General features: G+C 44.8%; 1 protein-coding gene across 3 annotated transcripts in view; it reads right to left on the bottom strand.

The window, feature by feature from the left end:
* LDLRAP1 (low density lipoprotein receptor adaptor protein 1) overlaps positions 1-24,521 on the bottom strand; it is a 129,658-nt gene that overhangs the window by 40,971 nt on the left and 64,166 nt on the right. The window contains exons 6-9 of one of the 3 annotated variants that reach the window (XM_034413504.3): positions 22,112-22,192; positions 11,496-11,617; positions 7,162-7,196; positions 636-1,941 (exon numbers count right to left, since the gene is read on the bottom strand). In XM_034413504.3, the coding sequence (XP_034269395.2) occupies positions 1,791-1,941; positions 7,162-7,196; positions 11,496-11,617; positions 22,112-22,192 (389 nt within the window). In that variant the 3' untranslated portion in view covers positions 636-1,790. Of the gene's footprint in view, positions 1-635; positions 1,942-7,161; positions 7,197-11,495; positions 11,618-22,111; positions 22,193-24,521 lie in introns of those variants that run through there. The other 2 variants (XM_034413505.3, XR_015729450.1) reach the window with 2 other exon arrangements.

The raw sequence follows: 24,521 nt of genomic DNA on the forward strand, positions 1-24,521 counted from the left end.
GTGCCTTTGGGATGTAGCCATGCTGGCCACATGATCACAGAAATTGTCTTTGGACAACGCTAGCTCCCTCGGCCAAGAAATGGAGATGAGCACCAGAAAAGACTGACAGGAAAACCTTTTACCTCCTCCTGGAAGTAATACAGGGGTCGGCTGCTGGGGTTCACAGGGGTTCGGGAGAACCTCTAGCTAAGATTCTGTGCAGTTCGGAGAACCCCTGAATCCCACCCCTGGCTGGCCCCTCCCACCCCACCCCGCCCCTCCCAGGAGTCCCCACACGGCCGGTTTTGGATGCAGGTAAGTGCAGGGTGCGCACAGAGGCTCGGGGAGGGTGAAAAATGGGCCTACCGGACGTTTGGGAAGTTCGGAGCTATTTCCGGCCTTCAGAGGGCCTCCGCAACCTGAGGAGACTGTTTTCACCCTCCCGGAGGTTCAAGGAAAACTTCCGGAGCCCAGGGAGCGAAACACCTCCCCCCCCCCATGGTGCAGGAAGCTGATTAGGCCACGCCCACCATGGCCACACCCATCCAGCAACCGGGCAGAGAAACCCTTGCTAAAATTTTTGAAGCCCACCCCTGAAGTAATATAGTGAAACAAGACTGAAAGCTGACCTGGGGAACAGATTGTTATCAGACATGTTGAGATAAGGAAGAGTGTTAATTACTCCTACGAGTCACATTCACAGCTCCCCCAACGCTACCTGAACAAAGCCCAGTTTGGTACCATTTTCTGGATCCCACAATTCTTATTTTTGGCTGGTTGCCTTCAGCCTTTGGTCAGACGTTATCTGGGAGGTGTTGGGGTTTCTGTGGCTATGGGACGCCATCAACTGGATTAGGATGCCAGGAACTGTTGGCTTTCCCATCTTTTATAAGACAATGTCCCAAGCTTGTAGCATCCTACTTATGTGAAGTAAGCTTAAAGTCAGAGTTGCTCAAGGTAACAATTAGCTGCTCTCTAATATTGTGGTTGAGAAATATAAAAGCAAGCTGTCTGTTAAGATGCAGAAACAGTAGGAAAAAGAAGTGATAGATTTGAACTACAAAGGATGTAAGAAGAGACTCACTCCGATGATGACCAAGGAATGTTCAAATGGTTTGAATGACTTCATTCTTGAATCCAAGAATGGATTTAGCTTGCCATGTCTAATAGCTTTATCTTGCCATGTCTAATAGCTGGGTAGCTACTATCAGTTCTGTTCTAAGGAGTCGAACATTATTTTTCCAGTCCACTCCAGCTAGTTCAGCTCTTCTAAAATAAAAATATCTGAAAGTCCTGATATAGCTAAGGAGATCCTGCGTCCTTCACAAAACACAACTGTCATGACTGCTTGTCATAGGCAATCCCAAGGGGGAAACTGTCCAATGTATAATGTTAAGCTACATGATGCTACATCATCTCCATAATAGATGCAAATCTGAAAGCGTCTTGAATAAATCTACTCAAGGAGCACCTTGTCATCTCCATAAAAGCTAAAACCCAAAAAGATCATACATAAAAAGCTGTATTAAAAGTATCTCAAACAACCTCCCCAATCTGGCATCCACCAGGTAACGCTTCCTATAGTCCTAATATATCTGGAAGACACTTGGGGGGGGGAAAGCTGAAGTAAAACTTTGGCCAAAAGTTGAAGGGCATCAACATGACCCCTGCCTAAACCAAATCAAGGCTTTGGGGGCCTCTTCTCTTTTCATTAACCCTTTCCAGTTACAGTCAGCAGAATACAGTGCATCAGGTTCTTAGAGGTTATCTTACTTGAAGAGAAAAAAGCTTAACAAGAAAAAAAAAAGATGTCAGAACTCGAAGAGTTGGTCATCTTTTTCGGTCTCTGTCGTGGAATCTATTTTGTCCCAGTCAACTGGCGAGAGGATTTGAGCACTTTGGATGTCTTGAGGTGTCAGGCTGATGTCAAGGACTTGTGGATTGGTTCGGGACTGTGCCAGCCTGGAATGACAAGGCAAGACAAAAAGGTGAAGAAAGGAAGATGTTAGTGCTGCCAAGGAAGAGAAGGAAGACGTAGCTTTGTCTTACAGCCAGGGTATACTTTAGAACAGGGGTCTCCAACCTTGGCAACTTTAAGGCTTGTGGACTTCAACTTCCAGAATTCCTCAGCCAGCTTTGCTTTAATCTAGAATTAAATTCCAGGAAAGAAAAAAAAAGTATCTGACAAGGGAAGATGGCTAATCATCTTGTTAGGCTGGCAAATCTGGTTCTTCTATGGGAAGGGCAATCTTTAGTAAAAAAGTGAAAGATTTTTACAATATGAAAAGAAGCCAGAGAATGTCTATGTTGGGCAGGGTTCATTTCTCCAACATGATCAGTTCTCAGAGTTTAAACTCAGTTCACCAAAAGGTATTCTTAGGAAAATCTGGATTCTGTTTAAAAAAAAAATTGTCAGGAGAAAAAAAATGCCTCAGGCAAATTGTGAATTAAAATGCTCGTTCGATGCTCATCCCAACAGGCATCGCGATTTTAATATATTAAAAAAAAAAAACCTGAAGTCCAATGTGCCAAGCTTAACAGTTTTTCCAAAGTATCAAAATCAGAAACGATGCTGCTGAAATAATCCCCCAAAACGAGACCTTGAGTGAAATGGAACAATTCACTCATGCCCATTTCGTCCATTTGAAAACCCTCGTTGTGCCTCTGTGCTAAGTATGGACAGCAGAGGGAGCAGTTGGTCCAAAGCCACCACCAGATGACCTCATGAGAAACAGGGGTGTGTTCCTCATGTGCTTATAATGTCACGTGGGAGGATCTGTGAGAACATCTTCCCTGCCTCGAAGGACGATCCTCAACGGAAACTTTCCTGCAAGCCCATGAAGAAAGAAGGGCAAATCTTGGAAAGCCTTTTAGCACTTTCTCAGCCTAGTAGACCTGGGAAAGACACAACTCTGAAGGCATCTCCATATACGTACCATCCAACGCTCTGCATGCCTTGTGCAAAAAAATAAATGGCCCTTTGCCAAAAGATGAGAAGGAACTACCGTATTTTTCGGAGTATAAGACGCACCTTTCCCCCCCCAAAAAAGAGGGTGAAAATCTGGGTGCGTTTTATACTCCGAATGTAGCCCCGCCCGGCTTCTCAAATGGAGATTTCAGAGGCTGAAAAAAGCATAAGAAACGAAGCTTAAGAAAAGAAGCCCCCAAACAGAGCTTCAGAAAAAAAAGCCCCCAAACAGAGTTTCAGAAAAAAAAGCCCCCAAACAGAGCTTCAGGGGCTTTTTTTTCTGAAGCTCTGTTTTGGAGGCTTTCAGAGGCAGGTAAAAAAGTTTTTTTCTGAAATGGAGTTTCAGAGGCAGGAAACCCCCCCCCCCAAAAAAAGGCAAGGCACAGAGGTCACAACCAAGGAACCTGTTGCTAAAATTCACCTCTGGGAACAGCTGATTGGGGGTATTCTGGGAGGTAGATCCACCTGCCAATCAGCTTTTTTCTTATTTTCCTCCCCAAAAATTAAGCTGCATTTTATACTCCGAAAAATACGGTACTCAGACCACAAAATATTATAGGCAGAAAGGTGTGTGATATTACAGGGTGGAGTACCAGGAAAAGAACACACCGCATTTCTATTTCAGCCAGAGGTGTCCAACCTCGGCTAGCTTTAAGACTTGTGGATTTCAACTCCCAGAATTCTCCAGCCAGCCATGATTATAATCAGCTCCTGATTCTAGTAAAAAGCCAGGTGTCATCAGCTTGGAAGCGCCTGATTAAAAAGCATGATTCAGGAAGCTGAAAAGATTACATTTCCTCGGTTAAGAAGCTTTTCCTTTGACCCAGAAGGAAAGCAAGCTTTTGCTAGGAAGCAGATGGCGGTGACGTGTTACAGTTGCAACTGATACACATATTAGAATTTGGGGGTAATTGTGCGCCCCTAATAAGTATTTCAATTCAGGCATACGTGTCTGTTTAAATCAGGGGTTGCAAGAACGATCATAAAACGGGGGGAAATGCACTTATCTGTCTTGCTTAGCAACGGAGATTTTGGACTCACTTGTGGTCATAAGTCAAGGATTACCTGTACAACTTTTGACTGCAAGCTAGGGTGAAACCCATTAAGCAGTTGATTAGCTTCCTTTACTCCAGGGGTGAAATCCAGCAGGTTCTGACAGGTTCTGGAGAACTGGTAGCGGAAATTTTGAGCAGTTCGAAGAAACGGCAAATATCACCTCTGGATGGCCCCGGAGTGGGAAGGGAATGGGGATTTTGCAGTATCCTTTCCCTGGAGTGGGGTGGGAATGGAGATTTTGCAGTATCCTTCCCCCAGGAGTGGGGTGGGAATGGAGATTTTGCAGTATCCTTCCCCCAAGAGTGGGGAGGGAATGGAGATTTTGCAGTATGCTTCCCTGCCATGCCTACCAAGCTACACCACGCCCACCAAGCTACGCCCACAGAACCAGTAGTAAAAAGAAATTGGATTTCACAACTGCTCATGACAGTTTAAACTCATGACAGTTTAAACCTGCTGCTGCCGACTGGAGAATTCTGGGAGTTGAAGTCCACCTGTCTAAAAGTTACTAAAGTTGAGGAACATTGACATACCCATTAAATGTATTGCATGCACTTTCTTACATGTGCATATGTGACACCGTAAGACAGGGTACTCAAGTGGCTTTGTGGGCAAGGAAGCCTTCCTTCAGCGTTCCTGGCCATCACCTAGATAGAATCTCAAAATTCCTGAGTTGACTTGTACTCGACAGTTGCCAAGGTTTGGGGGACAGTAGCTGATTAGGGATGTCCATAAAAGTCAGTGTTATTTATGGAATCTTTTCTCATTGCATTTTTACAGGTCGGAAAGCAGAGTTGGACCTGTGAAGTTTTCCACCTTAGGTGCCAAAACAGTTTGCTTGGCTCTAGGTGTTGTGAACTTTGATGAGACGAGGCAAATACGTGAACTGGCAGTGTGGACTCAGAAGAATTATGTTTTCTCTATTATGCTTATTTATTCCTAAGGTTGGTCGGTCCCATTCTCATGCTCGTAAAATCAGGTCAGACATGTAATTGACCCCCTTTACAAGCATGACTTATGACTCTTATGGTCGTAACTTGAAGACTACCTGTTGTGGTCCGCCAGCAGCCTGCGGAGCTGGCAGCGGAGTCGGATAGTGAGGAGGCTGAGGAAGAACATGGGCCAGTCCTGGAGTCAGGGGAAGGCCCGGATGAGGGCTCTGCGTCGGAGGCAGAGAGGGGGCCAGGACCATTGATGAGTGATGTGCGGACTCCGGAGCCTCCAGAGGCTGACAGTAGAGAGGCAGAAGAACAGGAGGAGCCTGTTCCTAGTGCATGTATGAGAAGAGCTGCCAGAAGGCAAGAGCAGCTAAAGCAAAGAGGACGACTCGGGAATAGGGTCAAGAGATGATTGACCCCTCCCATAAGGCTTAAAAGACCAGCAACGGCTCTTGGGCTCTTTGTCAGAAAACAACGTTGATAATCTTGCTGCACTTATCTCTTGTCGGCATCTTCTGCTTCTGAACTTTTGCCAAGAGAAGCCTTTGGCAGTTTGCCTAATTATACCAAGGTTGGTGATTAGACTGAAGAATTTGTGTTATGAAGACTTTGTTTTGATTTAGTTTGGACTACACTGAGAATGAGTTAATTCTCAGCTGTTCTAATAAAGTCTGTTTGTTTTGGAACTGTTTGCGTCAGCTACTACCTGCTTGGGCCTGGGTCACAACACTACCTGTATGAATTTAAAAGCTTGGGGGTAAGTTGTTCCACAAGTTTGGGGCCACCACCAAGAAGGCATTTATAGGTATTATTTGGGAAATTCCATGATAAGCCAGGAATGAGACCAAAAATGAATCATGAAGAATGTAGAAAGATCTGGCATGGTCATACTCCACTCAGTATCAAGGATGCAGCTGTAGAGTTGGTCAACAGTATTAAGTATCCGGGGGTGCAGATAACTAACAATCTGAACTGGTCTCTCCACATGCCATCCTTAGTGAAGCATGCAAACCAGCATCTGCATTTCCTGCATCGGATGAGGAGAGCACATTTACGGAGGTACGATTGAGTGTGTTTTAACATCACTGTTTGGCTTGATGGAGCAGTGCCTCAGATAGAAAGTCCATACAGAGAGTGGTAAGGACAGCCGAGAAGATTATAGGAAGCTCGTTTCCTGTCAATCAGGATACTGTTTATAAGCGCTATGTGCTTAGAACTCAAAGCATTGTTAGAGACCTCACACACCCACTTCACCATCTGCTTCTGTTGCTCCCCTCTGGGAGGAGGTTTTGAAGTATTTCTAGCAGGACTTCCAGATTCTGTAACGGCTTTGTTCCCTAAGTCATCCGTCTGGTAAACTTGCAAGATTCGCTTTTCTTGCCATGTACATATATACATCCAGACTAGACTGTGTTGTTTCTCCGTGTCATATAATATATGTGGGTACATGCATAATTTTGTATTTATTTATTTATTTTATTTTATTTATTTATCTTGTCATGTTTATGTAGTGTATATTAGAGGTGGAGACCCTTTGAGAGCTGTATGCAACGAAATTTCATTTTAATATATGCCGATTAGCGTACATTCAAAGTGACAATAAAGTTATTCTAAGTCTCTATGTAAGTCTTCCAAAAGCCTATTTGCGGGCTGTGTGAAATGACCCTACAAATGCATCCAGTTTATTAATGTCAGGTTTACTGCCTTTGAAATCTGGCCACCAGATGGCTTTATGGGATTTTTCCTGGTATTTTGTCAATACTTCACCTGACAAAGAATTTTAGAGAACCTAAAAGTGTGCACATTTTTTTCAGTGTATGCTGCTATGTGATCACTGATTAAATTTTCTCCCCAGTTCCTCCTTTTGTAGGAGTTGAAGCTGAGACTCAAACTGGCTACCCACCATTTCAGAAGGCGAGAGCTTCCAGTTTCAGCAACCTCCATTTTATAAGTATTTGCCAAGAGGCTGACACGTTTAAGGGATTTAATCCCCACCTGTACATACAAATTAGCTCCTGCCCTAAGAAGTTATCAAAATATTTGACTTATCCAAGCAGCCAAATCCCTTGTTCAATTAGTCAAACAGACCACCAATGAAGGGTTGGGCTACTGTTGACAGTTTAGCTTAAGAGAAAGAGAAGGAAAGGTTCATTAATCAAATCTATTTCTTGGTCAAGCCCCTAGCAGAAAGATGCTCCTGGAAGATTTGATCATAATTACCTTGAAAATGCTTCATCCAGTTCGTCATTCATTGCCTTTGTTATAAAAAAGAAAGGGGAGGGGAGAAATAAAACTATAAATCTGACTGAAATGAAAAATTATTCAAATATCACATAGGCTTAACCAAGTGCTTTTTCTATTGTTATTTGCAATTCCTTCTTTAAAAGGGAACGGAGCTAGCTATGGCTTAAAATATTAGTAGATTTTTACTAGCTGGTTCTAAGGTCAATAGCCCACCCTTCTTTGTTAGATGACAAGAGGACAACACAGCATATTCATGCTCACAGAGAAGGCATCTGACAAGGTAAACCTGAACCTCTCCAACCAACTTCTGTCCATCTGCTTGTTTTCCATAGAAGTTGAAGAAGATGGGGTGGGGAAACCACCTGCTTAGTTCCAACTCTCCCATGCATGGTAGCCCCTTTGGCGCCAAAAGCTACAAAGCAACTTTAGGGAAACTTGCTGAAGTTCTTCAGGGAACTGATGACCTCTCTTCTGCATTGGACCAATCGAGGTAAATTGCAATTTGGTGTGAGATAAAACTGTCTAATAATATAAGCCAGTGGTTCTCAAATGTGCAACTTTAAGATGTGAGGACTTCAACTCCCAGAATTCTGGGAGTTGAAATCCACACATCTTAAAAGGGCCAGTTGAAAAAATACTGATATAAGCAGTTGGACAGAGGAACCAATTTCCCAGAGATGGGTTCAAATGGAATCAAGGGTAGCCATTTGTTTTGGATCCGTCCTTGTTATACTTGCATTGAGCAGGGGTTGGTCTTGATGGCTTGAGAGATCCCTTCTAAGTCTCAGTGATTCTAACAGCGCAAAAGAAAAATGATATGCTATTCTTCATTAAAGATCTTCAAATTCCTCATAGGAGATGCTCTTAGCTCTGGATTCCCTGATCATCACAGATCAGATCGCCTAAAAAAATTTCCTTCTCCTGTGGGCTTTTTAATCTCTGGAGTCCACCCGTTAATAAATGCAGAGAAATTGAAAGCAACAACCATGCCGAGACTATCAGAGAGGTGGGGGAACCTCGCTTGCTCCAGGAATGCCCAAATTACAATGAGTAGCTTCTCCTCTCCTTAGTCGTGCTGACTGGTGCTCATGCAGTTGTCTATGTCAACCCTGAAGATGACCTGACTGAAGCCATTTTCTCCATTTCAGTGTTGCCACACTGGAGCTGAGGGATAGGGAGGAGAGAATTGAGATAGAGGGGAACATATAGCCAAAACAACATATTTTCTCTTGGGAAGCAAGGACATTCTCACACCTGGTCGGAAGAAGGCGGAGTGATGCCACCCGGCTGCCAGCCCGTTCTGTGATTGAACCATGTGACTGACAGTTTTGAGAAAGTGGGAAAACTTTTACTTTTAATTAGATGATAACCGCAGGAGACCTCAGAGTCGCTTTTTACCAGATATGTGCCAATATGATAATTCCAAATAAAAGTATTCTTTGAGAAATCTACATGCCTCGGAGTTTTGCTTGCTATGGATTTATTACTTGGAACCCTGACAGTCTATTTGCCACAAGGAGAAAGTCACTGTCTGTGGAGATTCTCAATCATCCAGGTCAGGGTTGTCCTAAAAGTGCTTTTCCAAATGAAACTGGACTTTCTCATTTTTTTCCCTTGAAAATGTTTTGCTTCTCATCCAAGAAGCTTTTTCAGTTCTGGTGTTCTGGTGACCTAGGCTTCCTGATACAGTAAAAACACACAATTAACGTGTTTCCTCAAAAATAAGACCCTGTCTTATATTTTTTTTGAACCCTGAAATAAGCGCTTGGTCTTATTGCCATGCGCTCAAAAGCCCAATTGGGCTTATTATCAGGGGGTGTCTTATTTTGGGGGAAACAGGGTAGTCCCAAAAACCTCTTTTTATTTCAACGGCTGTGAATTCTGTTCATTCACACCCTGTTCATTCTCAATCTGTTCATTCACAGATGAGTCCCAAATAGTTGTAAACAGTCTGACAGAACTCTGCCACAGTCCTTCAAGATAAGGCTGATAAGCACCCACCTTTATCTCCCTTGACAGGCTGCCAAGACCTAATTGGCAATTAACTTTGCAAGGCCACATGGAACACAGAGTCAAAACGGAGCTGCAGAATTGAAACCGGCCAGCACGAACAAAGTTGCTTCCTGCAAAGGCCCACGTGCCTTTGCTCCTCCTTTATGTCTTATGGGAGGGGCCAATCATCTCCAAGCCCTACACCCTAGTCGTCCCTTTTGTTTTAACTGTTCTTGCCTACTGGCAGCTCTGTGCATGCACGCACTGGGAACAGGCTCCCCTGTTCCTCTGCCTTGCTGATGTCCAACTCTGGAGGCTCTGGAGGAAGCACATAACTCCCAGATGGCCCTGGCTCCATCTCTGCCTCCGATGCAGAGCCCTCGTCTGAGCCTTCCCTAGACTCCAGGACTGGCCCATATTCCTCCCCAGCCTCCTCACTGTCCGACTCTGTGGCCAGCTCTGCAGGCCACTGGTGGACCACAGCATCTGGCTGAAGAATTGAAAAAGCTTTTTGGATGAGAAGCATTAAAAACAAAACAAAACAAAAAAAACCCTGAGACAGTCCATTTGCAGTTTGAAAAGCACCTTTGGGGGCGAGAAAGCCCCACGACCACCAAAAAAGTTCTCCTCCCTTACACTTAAGCCCCCTAGAGAGAGGACATGGCACATGACAAGCCTACTGTACTTGTGAATTGTTGAATTTTAGGTATTCGGTGTTTGACCCTGCCTTTTCCTGCCATCTACAGTGTAGATATGCAAACAAGCAAGGAAAAGATATGATGCAGTTATACAAGGAAACTACCTGGACTTGACCATTAATGGAGAAATAAGACAATCCTGAAGAATCAGATGGGAAAAAAGAGAAGAGGCAATCTGTCAGGCAGCCTGCCAAGCGAGGAAAGGTAATCCTTGACTTACAACCATTCAGTAAGTGACTGTTCCAAGCTACGATGGCACTGAAAGAAGTGACTTGTAATTGGTACTCGCATTTACGACTGTCACAGCATCCCCACCATCACGTGATCAAAATTCAGACGTTTGGTAGTCAGTATGTATTTATAATGGTTGCAGCATCCTGGGGGTCACGTGATTCCCATTTGTGACCTCCCCAGCCAGCTTCCGATGAGCCAGATCGATGGAGGAAGCCAGGTTTGCTCAATGACTGCCTGATTCTCATAACTGCAGTGACTTGCTTTACAGGCAAGAAAGGTTGTAAAATCAGGCAAGACTCATTAACTGCCTTGCTTTGTGACGGAAATTCTGTTCCCAATGGTGCTCGTAAGTCAAGGACTACCTGCAGTGACCCACAGAATGCTAACCTAGGCCACTGTAGTTATGGGAAAGGATTGGCGGTTTCACAACTCTGCCACAGTGTGATGCCACAGCCTGATCTCTCCCTACCCTTGACTTGCTCTATTAAGAAGGTAAAGGTTTCCCTCGCAAATATGTGCTAGTCATTCCTGACTCTAGGGGGCGGTGCTCATCTCCGTTTCAAAGCTGAAGAGCCAGCGCTGTCCAAAGAGGTCTCCGTGGTCATGTGGCCGGCATGACTCAACACCAAAGGCACACAGAACGCTGTTACCTTCCCACCAAAGGTGGTCCCGATTTTTCTACTTGTATTTTTTTACGTGCTTTCGAACTGCTAGCTTGGCAGAAGCTGGGAGAAGTAACGGGAGCTCACCCCGTTACGCGGCACTAGGGATTCGAACCACTGAACTGCCAATCTTTCAATTGACAAGCTCAGTGTCTTAGCCACTGAGCCACCCTGTCCCTATTTGCTCTATTACTGGGAGGGGGAAAAAACAACCCTGAAAATTGAAGCCACTTTTTTTTCCTTTTCTTTGATCAGAAAAGATTGGGGTGTCTGAGCTGTAAAGCAAAGTGCAGAAGAGGCAGGAAATGTGCCTCAACTTGATGGAGCAGCCTAGGGCAAACAATAAAACATACTGTATAGATCTCCAGATCACACACAAACACACACACACAAAAGGCAATTTGGCTCTCATTCCATCAGCAAAGTGGAAAGGTTCTTTCAGAAGATGCCCTGTAACTCAATAGCAAGTTACAGTTCTTTTCCGATGTACCTATTGTGCAAAGCTGTGGCTTATTTTAATTACAGTTTATTGAAGAAAGCACAGGTGATTTAAGACCGCACAACGCACTACGTCATAATCCATCCCAGGCAAACCGCACTGAACAGTGATCAACAACACACCGAGCCGAAAATCAGGCAAGCCACACTAGAGTGGGATGTGAAGCACATACTTGCTAAATGAGATCTTTGCCAAGATCACCCAGGGCTTCCCACACACACTTACCCACACATTGTTGTTTTCTGACGAAGGGGACCCAAAGATTCGGCCATCCGTGTGCACAGAATTTGTGTTCAAAGGAGTTTTGGTTACATTTTCCAAGTCTAGCAGGTTTTCTACGGTGACTGCTGGGTGTGGAAAGGAAAAAATAAATAAGGATGAGACAGAAGAACAAGAATGAGAAATAAGAATACAGGTAAGCCCTCAATTTACGACCACAATTGAGCCCAACGTTTATGTTAAGTGAGAAACGTGAGTTTTGCCTCATTTTATGACTTTTCTTGCTACATTTGCCAAGTGACTCACTGCAGTTGCTAAATTAGTAATATGGTTGTTGAGTGGATCTGGTTTCCCCATTGACTTTGCTTGTCAGAAGGTTGCAAAAGGAAATCAAAAGACCCCGGGACACTGCAGCCGTCATAAGTATGAGTCAATTGTCAAGCATCCAAATGTAAATCACATGACCATGGGGATGCTACAACGGTCATAAGTGTGAAAAATGTTCATAAGTCACTTTTTTCAGTGCCATTGTAACTTCAAATGGTCACTAAACAAACAGTTGTAAGTCAAGGACTACCTGCAAGAGCCATGGTTAGAATGCAGTACTGCAGGCTAATTCTGCTGACTGCTGACTGCCAGAAGTTCGGCAGTTCAAGTCTCATCGAGTCAAGGTTGACTCAGCCTTCCATCCTTCCGAGGTCAGTAAAATGAGCCGAGGTGGCGCAGTGGTTAGAGTGCAGTACTGCAGCTACTTCAGCTGACTGCTAGTTCAGCAGATCAGCGGATCAAATCTCACCGGCTCAAGGTTGACTCAACCTTCCATCCTTCCGAGGTGAGTAAAATGAGGACCCAGATTGTTGGGGGCAATATGCTATTTAGTATACTGTCTTTGGTGTAAGCCACCCAGAGTCCTCGGAGAGTGGGCGGCATAAAAATATGACAAATAAATAAATAAATAAATAAATAAATAAATAAATAAATAAGGACCCAGATTGTTGGGGGCAATAGGCTGACTCTGTAAACTGCTTAGAGAGGGCTGTAAAGCACTGTGGAGCGGTATATAAGTCTAAACAGTATATAAGTCAACAATATTTCTATTGTTATTGCTATTGCTATGTCTCCCTTCCTTTCCTTGGTCCTGGTGGCGCAGTGGTTAAAATGCAACGTTGCAGGCAAACTCTGCCCACAGCCTGGAGTTCAATCCTGACTGGCTCAAAGTGGGCTCAGCCTTCCATCCTTCTGAGGTCGGTAAAATGAGGACCCAAATTGTCAGGGGCAAGATGCTGACTCTGTAAACCGCTTAGAGAGGGCTGTAAAAGCACTATGAAGCGGTATATAAGTCTAAATGCTATTGCTAATGATGAAGTTTAGGAGAGAAAAGGATTAAGTTAAGGTTTTCTTTCCAACCTGAGGTGGGATGCAAAGTTGCATCGAAAGTTGCAGAATTCTCTTGAATTTTCCAGAAAGGAGAAAAAAAAACCCACAGACTCACAACAATACCTGTCCATCTGGTAGGCTGAGCTAGCCCCAATTTTTTTGCAAGAGTTTTGTAGAAAACTGCAGAAAAGCTTCTTCTGTGAACTGACGAATGTGGACCGGTAACCTTTTCAAAGCCCTTCATTCTCCACTGATAGTTGCTCTTTCTTACGATTGATGACCGAGAAATAAAGCAGACCTCTTCTCTTGCCCTATACCTGCTTCCACCCCCCCCCCAAGGATCTCAAGGGCCATAAACTAGTTCAAGAAGCTTGTTTCGACTGAAGCATAATTACAGGAAGCATGAACAATGTGTGTGTTCACATCAATGCAGAAAACTGTTTCCCAGATCATCTGCCTTTCCCATGCTGTAGTCGGGGTGGACTTCAAAAATTTTAGCAAGGGGTTCTCTGCCCAGTTGCTGGGTGGGCGTGGCCATGGTGGGTGTGGCCTAGTCAGCCTCCTGCACCACGGGGGGGGTGTCGTTTTTTTTTTTTTTTTTAATTTGATTTATATGCCGCCCTTCTCCGAAGACTCAGGGCGGCTTACAATGTGCTCAGCAATAGCCTTCATACTTTTGTATATTTATACAAAGTCAGCTTATTGCCCCCACAAACTGGGTCCTCATTTCACCCACCTTAGAAAGGATGGAAGGCTGAGTCAACCTTGAGCCTTGGCGAGATTCGAACCCTGCAGTAATTGCAGGCAGCTGGTCTTAATAACCAGCTTAATAACAGGGTGCCTTAAACCCTTGTACTACCAAGGTTTTGCCCTCCCCGAGCTCCAGAGGCTTTTCTCGAGCCTCCGGGAGGGCAAAAACGGCCTCCCCAGGTTCCGGAGGCCCTCTGGAGGCCAAAAATGGGCCAGTTTCCAGCCTTCCTGAACTTCCGGTTTTTTCATCCTCCCCGAGCCTCCATGCACTTACCAAAATGGGCCATGTGGGGACTCCTGGGAGGGGTGGGATGGGTGGGGCCAGCCAGGAGTGGGATTTGGGGGTTGAATCTTAGCTAGAGGTTCTCCCGAACCTCTGCGAACCCCCAGCAGCCCACCCCTGGCTGTAGTCTAAATCAACTTTCCATGCTTAATTTCCACAGAAAGTGGTGGCAGACAGGGGTGAAGCTTGCCTGCAGGTTCTTGATACCGCTTAGAGCAGTGACAGTGAACCTATGTCATGCATGTCAAAGGTGACACACCACGCTGCTTTGGCTGACATTCCAGTGTTCACCAACATATGACCACAACTATTTGCGAAAGCACACCCCATTCTCATGTGATTTTTGGAGGCTGTGAAGCAATGGTGAAATCCTCCGCGGTTTGCCATCAGTTCGCTGCCAGCGCATGTGCAGTGTGCATGCACAGGCAGGATATCCTGTTTTCTAGTGAAACAGCTGATTGTCGGAAATAACTGCTATTTTTTTAAACTATTGTTTCACCCAAACTGGTAGCTTTTTTTTTACTAGCGGTTCCCACGAACCGGTGTGAACCGGTAGCATTTCACCCCTGCTATGAAGGCAGAGTGAGATTGGAGTTTCCTCTTGTGCATTAGATGAACAAAAAAGGAGGTAGTAGAAGACTGCAATAAGTCATTCTTTTAATGATAAGACTTTTTTTAAAAAAAATAGAAATTCAGGAACAGTGAAAGCTGTCCTGGTCCACCTACATAGCTCAATGTTGTTTGTTTGCTCTCCAAGAATCTACTCCAAGATCTTCTTCAGTTCTATGAGGAGAGGTTGACATCTTAGCTAGGCTTTCTTTGCATGGAAATAATATCCATGAATTCCAGCCTGTCCCTCAGTAGCTGCTATTTACATATAAGCCTTATTCACAGCATCCAAAACTCTTCACAGCACAGTTGTAGCACATCTGTATTGCACACAAAAGATCCCCAGTTCTGGCTGCCGCACTTCCAACTGATACAGTTACGAAAAACTGAAAATCCTGAAAAGTGACATTGCACATTGTGAGTGACTCAGGTAAATCACCTGTGTTTATTTATAGATTTAGGAGGCGCACACGATACTCGTTTTCCAAGTTCATCCTCATAGCAACCCTCTATTGGGCTAATGACTGGCTCAGAGTCATCTTGTGAACTTCCATAGTTGAAGGTGGATGAGACTTGTTGGATTCTGAAGATGCCAACTATAAGACAGCCCCCAGGCCTTCCAGTACCGGAGCTTTCAATGACTTACCATATTTTTCGGAGTATAAGACGCACCTTTTTCCCCCCTAAAAGAAGGTGAAAATTTAGATGCGTCTTATACACCGAATGTAGTCCCACCCACCCACTGGCCCCCACCCTTTGGCCTCTGCCTCCCAGCAGTTACCTCCTTGCAGCAAGCAGCAAGAAGAAATAGCTCCTTTCAGCTTCAGCACAGCCTGATTAGCACAAGTTGATTAGATCGGCCTTCCGACTCTCAGCTGTTTTGCACTCATCTGTTTTGCACTAGCCTCTGCTGCTTGCTGCAAGGAGGTAAATTGCTGAAGCAGATTTTTTTTCCCCTTGTGCTAATCAAGCTATGCTGAAAGCGAAAATGAAAGTAAAGCAGGCTGTTTGCTGTTTGCTTCAATGAGGCAAAATTGCTGGGAGGCAGAGGCAAAGCAGATTTCTTTTTCTTGTTTTCCTCACCAAAAAAAGTAGGTGCGCCTTATAGTCCGGTGCGTTTTATACTCTGAAAAATACGGTACATCAGAGGTTCCCAAACTTGGCAGCTTTAAGACTTGTGGACTTCAACTCCCAGAATTCTCCAGCCAGCATAGCTGAAGAGGTTGTTAAAAAATGCTTTTAAAAGCCTCTGACGATCCCAGTTGACTTGCCTAATCGGCAGAGGCTTTTCTTTTTTTCTTTTTAAAGCCTCTGACAATCCCAGCTGACTTGCCTGATCAGCAGAGGCTTTGTTTTTACTTTTAAAATCATTTTTTTGGCCGAAGAGGTTGTAGAAAAAATGCTTTTAAAAATAAAATAAAAAGCCTCTGATGATTGCGCGGCTCAGCTGGGCATGTGGGGGGGGGGAAGGATTTTTGCTACCGGTTCTCCGAACCACCGACCACCATCACTACCGGATCGGGTGATCCGGTCCGAACCGGGAGCATTTCAAGGTCCCTTCCAACTCTGTTTTTGTTTCCTGTTATATCTATGTTATCCGGAGAAGCATTTTAAACTAGAGTGAATCATATACAGGTGGTCCTTGACTTACAGTCACTTGTTTGGTGACCATTTGAAGTTATAACAACACTGAAAGAAGTGACTTATGAGCGGTTCTCACACTTGCACACATCGAGCATCTCAACGGTCACATGACCAAACTTTGGGGCCCTTGGCAACTGGCATGTATTTACGACAGTTGCAGACTCCTGGGTTCATGCGATCTCTATCCCGAGACCTTCCCTGCCAGTTTCTGATAAGCAAAGACAATGGGGGAAGATGGAGTTGCTTAACAGCTGCACGATTCACTTAACAACTGCAGTGGTTCATTTAACAACCATGGCAAAAAAAAGGTCAGAAAACCAGGCACGGCTCATTTAACCACCTCTTTCCTTACCGACAGACATTCTGGTCCCAATGGTCGTACGTTGAGGATTAGAGGCACACGGTCAGAGACACACAACTACGCTGATCAGAATGAGACAGCCGACAAATTGCTCGGGATCAATTTGCAATGGGCTTCGGACCCCCTGCTGTAGAAGATGGGAGGTCACTGTAGTTTTCCCTACCTAAGACTACTCTACCGGGCCTTTTAATTTAAGGCAATTTGCACCATGCTGACTTTCAGAGATAGATTTTTTGCCGCAAGACGATCGCAAGAAGAGTGTCACTTAAACACAATACACAGAAGGCATGACCTCATTTTGCAAGCCGCCGCAATCTAGGCTGTAAAAGTTTTAATGGGTCCTTGGAACGGCACAGGGAAAGCTGCTGGAGAGAAAGTGGAGAGCTAACCCTCTCTCTTCCTCTCGAAGAATAACACGCCTACAGGAATCGTGATGACAAAGCCAAAGAGGTCACAAGGGCTGCTAAAGCCCGTGATGGATTCCAATCAGGTGTCAACGGCATTGGCACACGTTGTTGGTGCACACGGTATGCATCTGAAGCTTAGCATTTTCCAGGAAGTCAGTGTGGGGAGGAATCCAGCTGAAAAATTCAAATGCCGTTCCCTCCTCTTTTTATATCTATTAGAAGCATATCTCATGTCATGAATTTTATTGAGAAGTGTTACAGGAGGTCACCCTGTGCTCAAACAAAGTAAGAAGATGAAAAGGAACGTACTGCTTCCAGTGTTGGGAAGTTGGGTGTCATTGCTTAAGGTAAAGGTAAAGGTTCCCCTCGCACATACGTGCTAGTCGTTCCCTACTCTAGGGGGTGGTGCTCATCTCCGTTTCAAAGCCGAAGAGCCAGTGCTGACCGGAGACGTCTCCGTGGTCATGTGGCCAGCATGACTAAACACCAAAAGTGCACGGAACGCTGTTACCTTCCCACCAAAAGTGGTCCCTATTTTTCTACTTGCATTTTTTACGTTTTCGAACTGCTAGGTTGGCAGAAGCTGGGACAAGTAACGGGAGTTCATCCCGTTATGCGGCACTAAGGGTTCGAACCGCTGAACTGCCAACCTTTTGATCGACAAGCTCAGGGTCTTAGCCACTGAGTCACTGGCACACCATTGCTTACACTGCCACAATAGCACCAACCACGTGTGGGGTGGGGTGGGGGGAGAGAAGTCCTGTCAGCTTAAGGAATTTCAAGGTTGGTAAACGTATCGACACACCACTAAATAAGCGTGAAGGGGAAAGAAGAAAAGCAATTCAGAGAGGATTGGTCAGGCTCCAAAAGTAAGACATGTTGTGATTCTTCCAAGCAAATTTCTTTATTCGCCTATAGACAGAATCTTGCCAAACTAAAACAGACTCCATCAGCAAAAAGCATATACTCTGGGAACTGTCAAGGAGGCACTGTCTTCATATTCTTTCTGTCACACAATAGTAATAGCAATAGCACTTATATACTGCTTCACAGTGCTTTACGGCTCTCGCAAAGCAGTTTACAGAGTCAGCCTATTGCCCCCAACAATCTGGGTCCTCATTTTACCGACCTCGGAAGGATGGAAGGCTGTGGCAACCTTGAGCAGGTGAGAACTAAACTGTCGAACTGCTGGCAATCGGCAGAATTAACCTGCAATACTGCATTCTAACCACTGCGCCACCACGGCTCTATCTGATCTACATTGTCTCTTTCTCCTGAGGAATTCACTCCTGAGAATCCAGACTATGCTTTATCACAGGATATCTAGGGGTTGATGAATGCTGGCTAGATAAAAAGGAGAGCATTTAAAAGAGGGTGTAGGAAGAATAGAATGGAGTGGCAAGCATTCTTAAACTCAACCCTACAAGGCCCATTTGCATCATTTCTTTAAAAAAGAACGCACAGTTATCTTTTGTTTCTCCAGATGCAAACTGGTAAAACAGTAATTACCGTATTTTTAGGACTATAAGACGCACCAGAGTATAAGACGCATCTTAGTTTTTGGGGAGGAAAATAAGAAAAAAGTTGATTGGGGGTGGATCGGCCTCCTGGAATACCCCCAATCAGCTGTTCCCAGAGGTGAACTTTAGCAACAGGTTTGTTGGTTGTGAGCTCTGTGCCTTGCCTTTTTTTCAGCCTCTCAAATGGAGGTTTCAGAGGCTTTTTTTCAGGCTCTCAAACAGGGGTTTCAGAGGCTTTTTTCAGCCTCTCAATCGGAGGTTTCAGAGGCTTTTCTTCAGCCTCTCAATCGGAGGTTTCAGAGGCTTTTCTTCAGCCTCTCAAACAGAGGTTTCAGAGGCTTTTTTCAGGCTCTGAAACCTCCATTTCAGAGGCTGGGTGGGGCTACATTCAGACTATAAGACGCACCCAGATTTTCACCCTCTGTTTGGGGGTAAAAAGGTGCGTCTTATACTCCAAAAAATACGGTATGTAATTACATCTTTTTAGAGGGGAAGAGGAGGAGAACCTAGGGCCCAGGTTTCACGGAGCCTTGTTATCTCCGATTTTGGCTGTATGTTTCAGCACCACTGTATTTTCCATTGGAGGCAAGCACCAAGCAAGAACTGTAATCTGAATTTAAACTAAACTTCATAATTGAAACACCACAACAGCATCAACAAAGAAACACTTCAACTCATCCTTTCGCTCGCCAAACAACATCAGGGAAAGAAAACATGACATCCTCGCTTCCCAAACATTTATGATTCAGCTTCTCTGCTTATGCGGCTTCTTGACTTTTCCAAACAGACCATCCCAACCCTTAGACTAGGGGTGTCAAACTCAAGGCCCGGGGGCCAGATTTGGCCTGCAGGGTGCTTAGATGTGACCCACGGGGCCGCCCTGCAAACAGCGAAGCTCCCGAGCTCCGTTTTTGCTGGCAGAGGGTTGCAGGAGGCCGTCACAGCCGAAAACGGAACTCGGGAACCCATTTTCACTGGCAGAGCGCTCGGACCACCACAGATGCCCCTGACACGAGTGATGTCGAGCTGGCCATGCCCCCCCTGGCCACGCCCCCCCCAGCCCTCCGAGGTCAAATACAACCCTGATGTGGCCCTCAATGAAATCGAGTTTCACACCCCTGCCATAGACAGCAGAAATTATCTACCTCAGTTTGTTGGTTTTTTAAAAAAGAAGCAACTGGAATTTTTTTTAATTCAGAAAAGTTATTGCAAATGCTCAAGAATTTGCCACTCTTTGCCCACCTTCACAAATGATGAGGAATGCCACATCTCATCCTGGCAGCCTAAGCTAATTCTTGTATGCTGAGCCCTGCAAGCATTTAAATTTAAATACATACATAAATAAATAATATGCTCCTTAAGAGTCAGTGAAGATGAATATCTTATTCATTTGAGCTATTTGTATGCTGGTCAAAACTACACCCAGCTCCTCCTCCTTCAAGACAACCAGCCCTATAAACAGAATTTAATTTAGTTTCATGCATGCTTGAACTGGGGTGCTACACAAATTAAAAACTGCAGAGGTGCCTTAGATCAGAAGTTTCTTAACCTCCTCCGGCTTATTATTCTTCAAAGTTGTGGGGTTACGTCTGCCAGAATTCCTAATCTGAAGACCAGGCTGGCTTAAAAATTCTAAAGGTTTTATTAAAAAAAGTGGGAAGTCATTGCTTTTCCCCCTCTTTCTCTCTTACCCTGCACCCCCTCTCCCCTTCCCATCCCCATTCCTGCATTATCTTTCTTCTTTCTATTCGTATTTTATATTATAATAAGCTCAGGGGTGGGTTCAAATTTTTTTTACTACCAGTTCTGTGGGCGTGGCTTATTTTGTAGGCGTGGCTTGATGGTCATGTGACAATTCTTTAGGATTTAGCAGAGGTACTGGTCTACCAGGCTTTTAACTGCTTACAGAGTTGTACCAGTCTACCCATTTGTTTTTGGAGGCACCGGTCTACCTATTTGTTTTTGGAGGCACCGGTCTACCTATTTATTTTTTGGAGGCACCGTTCTACCACCACACTGTCTTTTAACACTGATCAGCTGTAGGGCGGCCCTTTGAAGCCCCGAGGCAAGAGTTTAAACAGTTGTTTTCCTTCTAGCCAATCAGCTGGGACTCGGGAGGCAGCAATAGATTGGGCGCTGGGCCAAATAAAAGGTAAGAATAACGCGGGCAAAATTCATTTAACGAATTTCTTACTTAGCAAATACAAATTTTGGGCTCCATTGTGGTCGTACATTGAGGACAGAGGTGGGTTTCAGCAGGTTCTGACCAGTTCTGGAGAACCGGTAGCGGAAATTTTGAGTAATTCGGAGAACCGGTAGTAAAAATTCTGACTGGCCCCGCCCCCATCTATTCTCTGCCTCTCAAGTCCCAGATGATCGGGAGGGAATGGGGATTTTGCAGTAACCTTCCCCTGCCACGCCCACCAAGCCATGCCACCCCCACCAAGCCATGCCCACAGAACCGGTAGTAAAAAAATTTGAATCCCACCACTGATTGAGGACTATCTGTAATTCTCAAACTCTCTTGCCATATGTCATGAGGGCTGGGATCAACCATCACTAAAGCCTAGAACAGGAGTCTCCAACCTTGGCAACTTTAAGCCTGGAGGACTTCAACTCCCAGAATTCAAAGCTGGCTGGGGAATTCTGGGAGTTGAAGTCCGCCAGGCTTAAAAGTTGCCAAGGTTGGAGACCCCTGGCCTAGAATATTGGAAGCACCAGGTTGCCATTCCTGATCCAATGGATCTGTACAGGTAATCCTGGATTTACAACCATTTATTTAGTTGTTCAAAGTTACAACAGCACTAAAAAAGCTGACTTATGACTGGTTTTCACGTTTATGACCATTGCAGCATCCCCATGGTCACATGATCAAAATTCAAGTGCTTGACAACTGGCCTGTATTTATGACTGCACTGTCCTGCAGTCATGTCATCACCCTTCGTAACCTTCAAGTCAGCGGAGGAAGCCATATTTACTTAACAACCGCATGATCCACTTAGCGACTATAGTGATTTGCTTAACAACTGTGGCAAAAATAGTTGTAAAATGGGGAGCAACTCATTTAACAACGGTCTTGCTTAGCAATGGAAATTCTGGACTCAGTTGTAGTCATACGTCAAGGACTGCCTGTAACCTCCCCTGTGTTATAATTCACAGATGATACACTCATCTACCAGGAGACTCCAGAATATATATTGATTTCAAAAGGGAGTTATACCTCATATAGCAGGGATGAAATGCTACCGGTTCGGCCCAGTTTGCCCGAACAGGTAGTAATAAAAGCTACCGAACCGGTATTTCCAACAATTAGCTGTGCCGCATGATTTATATTTGCTAGAAAGCAGGAAATCCCTCTACCTCACTGTTCTACTTACCTTAGAAAAGGCTTCTTAATCCTATTTTTTCAGCACTGCGCGGTAGCACCTGCAGTGCGCCTGCACACGCAAAGCGTGCATTTGGCGTGCACCTTGCATGTGCACGTGTCGCGAACCAGTAGCGAAGCGAACCGGTAACGGACCTAGGAGCATTTCACCCTGCACATATCCATGTAATATGTTGGCCAAACAAAGTATTTCCTAGATTCTACTTTCAGACTGTACTTTCTTTCCAAGAATTAAACTCGGTAAATTCAACAAGTTTTCCTTTTTACTGAATCCTTGGTTACTTACATGCTTTTGGGGAGGAAGTATCTGAATTTAGGCTGCTGGCTGTCTCTCCTTCCAAGATGGCTTTGTCTCTCTTCTCTTTCTCTGTCATGGGAACAGGACACAAAATCTCATCAGTTTCTCCGTCAGTTTTAAGACCACAATCCACAAAACTGCATTATAACCTACAAGAAGGTAAAGAAGGTGGGGATTTTTGTTCCTGGCTCCTGTGCTCTGTTTTTGATCCTAGAAGCAATGATGGGATTCAGCTGGTTCGGTTCGATTTGGGCAAACCGGTAGTTCAATTGCTGACTAGCCCCACCCTGCCCCGCCCCGCCCCTTCCAGGAGTCCCCACATGCCCCATTTTGGTTCCCAGGTACTGTAAGTGCAGGGAGGCCTACTAGGCCCAAAACGGGTCGCAAGGGGTGCTGCCCGCCCCCCTGCGGTCCGTTTTTGCTTCCAGGAGGCCTACTAGGCCCAAAATGGGGCACGGGTGGAGGTGCATCCATCCCCCCCCCCTGCAGCCCATTTTTGCTCCCAGGGGGGTACAGGAGGCCAAGTGCTGCCTGTCACACCTCCTGGTCACACCCACCATGGCCACGTCCACCCAGCCTGTCATTAGGGCAGAGAACCAGTTGTTAATTTTTTGTAATCCCACCATTGCTAGAAGAGACCCTAGGGAGTTTATGAGAGAGAACCACAATCCCCAGCGTGAAAGGAGCAGATAGTTTAATCTCTTTTATGTAGGAGTCATAAAACCCCTTAGATTTAAAACAGGGCTAGGCTACTATGGCAATTATTATTATTTCAATTCCCAGAATTCCTGAGCCAGCATGGGATTCTGGGAGTTGAAGTCCGCAAGTCATAAAATTCCCATAGTCACCCAGCCCTGGTTTAGAGGTCAAACAGGTAGTTTAAATTTTTGCAGAGAAATATGGCTTCCGTTTTACTCTTAATCTACCCAAAGTGGGAGAAAACTAGCTCATTTTGAGGAGGGTTGGTTTTCTGGAGGGAACCAATGATTTGCTTTCAGTTTCTACAGGATTTAAGGCCCTCATTTTGTCTCCTAAAACTATCCAAAATACCCAAGAAAAATTCCCAAGAAAAATCTTACTAGTGTGCAAACCTATTCATGAATAGAAATTAATGCCCACATTACAATATGTTAAATGGATTACATCCTAAATAATCCAATTATCTATATAAATTGAATCTAGACCTCACTTTGCATTTTGGTTGTCTTAATTCAGGGAAAGAATACACACTGGTCTACTTATCCTTCCTAATACTTATACTTCCTAAGGAGCCAGTTTGTCTGGTGGTTAAGATGCTGGCCAAAAACCAGGAGACTGTGAGTTTATGTTACTTGAAAAGTTCAGTTGCTTCAACAACTTTGATATATTTATAAATCAAAGTTGTAATAAAGTAGTAATAAAGATGGCAGAAAGAGGAAGGAAGGAAGGAAGGAAAGAAGGAAAGAAGGGGGAAGGAAGCGGTGAAGGAAGGAAGGAGCAAAAGAAAAAATAGTGCAAGAAAGAGCGCAAGCAAAAAGAGAAAGGAAGGAAGGAAGGAGGAAGGAAGGAAGAAAGAAAGAAAGAAGGAAGGAAAGGATTTCTTTTAAAAAGGGAGTGGAATGGAAGGAGGAAGGAAGGAAGGAAGGAAGGAAGGAAGGAAGGAAGGAAGGAAGGAAGGAAGGAAGGAAGAAAGAAAGAAAGAAAGAAAGAAAGAAAGAAGGAAAGGATCTCTATTTTAAAAAGGGAGTGGAATGGAAGGAGGAAGGAAGGAGTGCAAGAAAAAAAGAGTGCAAGAAAGAGCATAAGAAAAAAGAGCAAAAGAAAGAAAGAAAAGATCTCTAGTTTAAAAAGGGAGGGGAATGGAAGGAGGGGGGAAGGAAGGAAGGAGCACAAGAAAAAAAGAGCGCAAGAAAGAGCTTAAGAAAAAAGAGCGAAAGAAAGAAAGAAAGAAAGAAAGAAAGAAAGAAAGAAAGAAAGAAAAAGAAAGAAAGAAAAGATCTCTGTTTTAGAAAGGGAGCGGAATGGAAGGAGGAAGGAAGGAGGTTGGGAGGGACGGGGAGGGAGAGAAAGAGGGAAGAGAAAGATAGTCTAACATCAACTGAGGAAGTTGTGCTGTTGTGGATTCCCAGTGGAGAATATTTTTGGGAAGCCCGGAGCTCCCCATATGCCGAGTGGGTGCCCCTTTGGGGCTATTCAATGGAGGAGCAGAACCAGGGAGGAAGAAACTTCCAAGCCCATCTCTCTCCTAGACACACGTCAACCTTTTAGCCTTCGTGATTGTTGAACAACAGCACCCAACAGGGGGGGCTTCTCCTACCGGCGTGATGCCAAGCCTCGGGAAGCCATTTAATCACAACTACATTCAGCCTGGAAGGGGGGCCGACGTGCCTGCAGCTGCTCTGACCAATCCGCCGCTGAC

This window comes from Pantherophis guttatus, chromosome 10 (assembly GCF_059756535.1).
Source record: "Pantherophis guttatus breed Tessera chromosome 10, ASM5975653v1, whole genome shotgun sequence".
Taxonomy (NCBI): domain Eukaryota; kingdom Metazoa; phylum Chordata; class Lepidosauria; order Squamata; family Colubridae; genus Pantherophis; species Pantherophis guttatus.